Here is a 5,999-nt window from a genome sequence, read left to right on the forward strand (position 1 = left end):
CCTCTGACCGGTTTCGCCGTATTACGGCTCATCAGAGAGGCTATAGGGCTTGATAACCAAAGAACAAAACCTTCGTACCTGTACCTTTCGTATCTGTACTTTCTAACTCATAGAGTTGAGTACAGATGTCACCAGATGTTGCACACAACTATCATTTCTGGCATCCAGTTGACTATACTGGAACGAAGGTTTTGTTCTTTGGTTATCAAGCCCTATAGCCTCTCTGATGAGCCGTAATACGGCGAAACCGGTCAGAGGATTGGGATTGATAAACAAAAAACAAAACCTCACCATTTTCAACCAATCAGATCGGTGTTTACCGAATGATGCGGCATTAATGGTGCTGTTCCTAGATTTTGGAACGCCATCTGTACTTTCTAACTCATAGAGTTGAGTACAGATGTCACCAGATGTTGCACACAACTATCATTTCTGGCATCCAGTTGACTATACTGGAACGAAGGTTTTGTTCTTTGGTTATCAAGCCCTATAGCCTCTCTGATGAGCCGTAATACGGCGAAACCGGTCAGAGGATTGGGATTGATAAACAAAAAACAAAACCTCACCATTTTCAACTAAAGTTCTTCTTATAATTAAAAAATTGGGATCCGCTTTTTGCAGGTGCTTGTTAATATTTCCCATCTAGAGCCCCTACACAATGAGGAAAATTCCATCTGTCTTCAAATCCTCTAGAAATATTTAGCCACTCTGTTGAGGTAGATGGACTTTTTAATTATTCTGGGGCAAGCACTACCCATATTGCAATGCAGGTCTCGTGAATAATTTTGTGCACTGTGGTATGTCCAATTTGAAAATTCCAGGCGAGTACCTACATGTTGGTTCCTTGAGACAGGTACAGCAAGTGAAATGCAATAAATAACAAAAACTTACTGCAAAGTAATCACAAGCCTTTCTTCAGGTGAAATGCCATCTTTTTGTTTCTGTTTTTTTATGAGAGGTCCAAGTTTTGTCAATAATTTCTGGAATACTGAATGCGTCATTCTCGTGTATTTAAAAAATTAAGGTTCATCTAGTTTTTTCATTTTTTGGTAGTAATAAAAACTTCCTCCAACCATCCGCTGCCGATTGATGGGCCGAACTTTGTATCTGCGAACTTGCTTTTTTCTTTGTGTAGCTGATGCCAAATAGGCACATATAACTAAGCCAAAAGCACCAAGGAGAATCCGTTTATCCATATCCATTTTATACCACCAACCTGTCGAGTAAACTGAATTAAAATTGAAGCCAGGACAGACAAAAATATATGAAACAAATAAAATACAAAATTATCTTGGGTTACATTGGAATTGTGCTGGGCCAATTTTGCTGAGATATGGCGTATGTCAAATGTCAAATATATCTGATCAATCAGAAACGAACAACTCCAACAACCAGTAACACAATATAAATTGATTAATCTGTTAACACACGAACAACCGGTCCGAGCAACGAACTGCGAGTAACGTGGAAACGACGCGAATTACGAGCAACGGGAACAACAGAGTTTATAAATCCAGCTTTTAGTCTTAAATAGGTAAGTTGCTACTGATTAGTACTGACTGTCTATTGTAAACAGAAATCAGGGGCGGCGTCTAACAAAATAATTCAAATATATCATAAATAATTCAAGAATTCAGAAAAGACTAGTACCAGTTACACTCATACTTACATGAAACTAAAAACCGAAGCCTAACAGGAATATTAAAACAAAAGCTCTACTACTAGGTACTAAGTATTACATTTGTTTTATATAATTGCAGTTTTTGAATATAGTGGTGGTTCAGCACCTCAATCAGTGACCAATTGGAAAAATGTGAAATGGACAATACGAAAGATGAAAATTCATCAGATACTTTAAGTGGAGTTGGCAGGTAAGTTTTTGTATTAAACATTGTTGCAAAAGGAGCTGGCACTGACTTAATTTAAAAATTCGGTATTGTTTTGTTCAATATTTGTTACTTGGATATTTTTTTTATTTATATATTTTTTCATCTTTGTTTACTGAAGATTAAAATAATAATTACAATATATACACTTTTAGCCTTCCAGAAGACATACAACATGAGTCTACTACAAATACTGGGGATGCAAATATTGTGTTGTCTACCCAGTTTGAAATGGAAACTGAATGGTATAGAATATAATTTTATTTACAACCATATATGTAATGCTGTCATTACTAACGTCATTGAAGGTTAGGAAGTATCATATTGCGCACCTCTACTTCCCGCCCTCACTTCCCTCCCTCATTTCCCGCCCTCTAAAATTGTGATTGTTAATATTTTAAAAAAAAAAAAGATGATTGAATCAAATTTTTTAAAACAATATAATGTAACAATAAATTGTAAATTTTGATAGAAATATGATGGTTGTAAATAAAATAGTATACAAACCTCGGTAGGAAGTTTCATTCCTGTCTCGAGATCCTAGCTAAACCTCGACGCTTCGCGTCTCGGCTATCTAACTAATCTCTCGACAGTAATGAAACTCTTCCCACCCCGGTGTGTAATATACTATTTAAACTTTTAAAGCAGTGTATTTATTTTACATTTTTTTAGTCACAATTACATAGTGTTCACAGAACCTCAACCTGAAGTATCAGAAGTATTATGCTCATCTTCTACAAGCACAGCACCAAGTACTGCAGAACAGTTGTTAGCAGAATTAAATCATAAACGTTCTGGTAGCCCTCCTGATACTTCAGAATTCCATGGATCACTGAAGTTGCTAAAGGGTCCAACAAAAAGGTACTTTACTAAATACTACAAAATTTAGTACTAAAAAAATCATCATATTACATTACAATTACAAACTTTATTTTGTTCAACTTTTTAGGAACAAATTTTCAAATAATTTTTTTATTAACTTTAAGGAAAAGAAAGAACTACGTTGGAGATTTGTCAAGTGATGATTTTTCAACACCAAGAAAGAGAAAAAGAAATTTAGCTACGAAGCTTCAATAAGAAAAAAGAATCATACCATAAAGACTTTACAAAGCAATGTTAGATATTTGAAGAGCAAAGTTAAAGACTTGAAGAGTCTGCTTGATTATTTCAAGAAGAAGGCTTTTCAACCGACCATTCTGTATCTATTGTCAAGGTATTTTTACGTTAAATTACATTTTCTTAAATCATTTTAAACAATCATCAATTCAATCAAATCAAATCAATTCTTAAAACATTTTTGTTTTTAGGCATCACTTGAAGGTCCTGCCGCAATTATGTTTGAACGCATAATAAAGGGTTCCACTACACACCACTTTGAACCAGAATTAAGAGCTTTTGCGCTAAGCTTGGCCTTCTTTTCTCCCAGAGCCTATAAACTTGTTAGGAAGACATTTAAAAACTCTTTGCCACACCTTAGAACGATCTCTAGGTGGTACACGTCAATTGATGGAAGTCCCGGGTTCACTAAAGAATCATTAGACGCTTTAAAACAGCGATTATTTTTGACTGATGGACCATTACTGTGTAATTTAGTAATGGACGAAATGGCCATCAGGAAAAGAATAGAGTGGGACGGAAGCCGCTTTACCGGTTTTATTGATGTGGGGGCACATCACGACTCAGAGGATTTGTCTGAAGCAAAGAATGCTGTAGTTTTTATGTTGGTTTGCCTCAACCAGAGGTGAAAGATTCCGGTGGGATATTTTTTAACCAGCGGTCTTACACCTTGAGTTGTAAAAAAGTGTTTACTCTTTGTTCAAGAGGGTGGTGTTACAGTGACTTCACTGACATTTGACGGAGCTGTGTCAAATATTAGTGCTGTCCAACATCTTGGTGCACGACTAGTTGACGCTACTAACTTACACACAAGTTTTAAACATCCCGTGACAGGAAAACACAGGCTCTTCACACCCGTATTAGTAGTTACGGTACACACCTAGTAACCAACACTGCTCAGCAAGGTTAGCATAATGAGGTCGCTGACGAATATAAAAGATGCACCATAGCTCGACTAAATCACCGAACTCTGGGGTCTTCCCCAGAGGGAAGTCACTGACTGATCTCTGGGTTAGTCTGGGTACGCCTATTGTGCAACGCAACGTGGAGCAGTAGGTGACCAAGTGCCACACCCCAGATCAGCCCTAGCAAAGGAAATAGTGTGGGCGAGCAGCATAAGTTGCCGTACCTACTTACCTCCCTTTGTGAGGTACTTAACGACTTTACCGGCCCGGTGAATGCCCTCGGACACAAGTCTAGGGTTCATTCATCCCCGATAAAGCGTCGCCCCCCGTATTCCTCCCGTCAAACCCGGACCACATCATGCTCCCCGCCATCTTGGCAATCTGGGGGTAAGGTTATTAGCTATTAAATTATTACGTTCAAATAAAAGTGGGTTACCTGTGGAAACCTGAATATTCTTCCTTCTGAGCTACCCCTTAACGTGACAATATGCTGAAGTTAGTAAGGACGTGTTTTGGTGCGATTAAAATTTTGGAGAACTCTCAAAATTTTAACAACCTGTTTGATATTTTTAATTCAAAAGGTAAGTGGGCCAAATACAAATATAAGCGGTCTTTGTCTCCTGGCAATGTAGATGAAATTTTTTCATATTTTGAAGAAATGAAGCATTATATTCTTGGCCTTAAATTGGAGGGTCGCCCAGTTACAGAGTGCAGAAGAAAAACTGGGTTTATAGGGTTTTGAATCGCAATAGAGTCGATTAAGGCTTTATATAAAGAATATGTTGAAGAAACAAAATTATTAAAGTATATTGCCACCTGTAGATTGTCCCAAGATCACTTAGAGTTGTTCTTTGCGGCAATCAGGAGCAAAGGGGGATTTAACAACAACCCAACAGCCCGTCAATTTCAGGCTGCCTACAAGCACCTTTTGGTACAAGTTCAAATTGTAGGTTCCAAAGCGGGAAACATTGCCGACTTTGGTACCATAAATATTGTCACACCCGTGTTAATAGTTACGGTGCACCCAGTAACCACCATAGTCAGCAAGGTTAGCGTGATGAGGTCGCTGACGAGTATAAAAGATGCACCGTAGCTCGGCTAAATCACCGAACTCTGGGGTCATCCCCAGAGGGAGGTCACGAGCGACAGTCCGAACTTTCTAGTGCCCGGACGGCTCGTTACCTTGCGCAGTGCCTTAAGTAAGTCTTTTGGGCGTGTTGGACATAGGGGCACCCTGCTCGTATCGAGCGGGTTCCGCTTGGCGGCACTTCAGAAGGCCTTACGCACATACACCCACACCCACACACCCCCTCTTGGACAGTGTTCACTGCCTAGCCTAATAAAGAAGACATACTTGAGCTACGATCTTGTTTCTCTTCCTACACTACCCCCTAAACGTGAAAATATTTTGAACTGTACTAATAATAATAATAATAATAAATCATTTATTTCTCCAATTAAGCATGCAAAACATGCAACTGAGGAAAACGTCAATACATTTACAAGAATCCTCAAATAATGCGAATACATCAAATTGACAAACTTAATACAAAACTACATAAATTACGTTACATCTAAAAACTCTTCCACACTGTAACAGTTTCTCTCAAGTAAGAGCCGCTTTAATCTAGACTTAAACACATTGACGTTAGGTGAATTTTTAATGGAATCGTCAATGCGGTTATAAAACTTACACCCGTTAAAGAAAATGCGTTTCTGGTATAACCCAGTTCTGTGATAATTCGGCAGCAACTGGTCCTTATTACGTGTATTGTGTGAATGCGATGTACGATAAGTTTCAAACGTGGTTTTATTTTTGAACACGAAAACACATACTTGATAAATATAAACAGAAGACAAAGGAAGAATTCCAAGTTTTTTAAACATAGGTCTACATTATCCTGATGGCGTACTTCTGAACTAAAAATATTCGCGACACATGAGCACTGAGACCCCAGTTTAGTATGCCATAACGCAGGTGTGAATGAAAGTTTGCATAATACAGAGATAGGAGCACATCAATTTTAAAGTGATTGGCCATAAATTTAAGAGCATAACAGCTTTTGCGCAGCCTACCACTGAGTATATTTAT

The 5,999-nt window shown here is 38.1% G+C and overlaps 1 protein-coding gene across 1 annotated transcript; it reads left to right on the forward strand.

Moving 5' to 3' along the window:
* The first annotated feature begins 633 nt into the window (after window positions 1-633).
* On the forward strand, window positions 634-3,211 carry LOC145738226 (uncharacterized). The gene is made up of 4 exons (XM_081993072.1): window positions 634-1,871; window positions 2,042-2,131; window positions 2,559-2,747; window positions 2,873-3,211. Exons 1-4 carry the CDS (start codon window positions 1,819-1,821, stop codon window positions 2,961-2,963), a joined length of 423 nt encoding a protein of 140 aa, XP_081849198.1. The 5' UTR covers window positions 634-1,818; the 3' UTR covers window positions 2,964-3,211.
* The last annotated feature ends 2,788 nt before the right edge of the window (window positions 3,212-5,999 follow it).

Source organism: Ips typographus, linkage group LG15 (assembly GCF_016097725.1).
Source record: "Ips typographus isolate SLU linkage group LG15, UJ_Ityp_2.0, whole genome shotgun sequence".
NCBI lineage: Eukaryota > Metazoa > Arthropoda > Insecta > Coleoptera > Curculionidae > Ips > Ips typographus.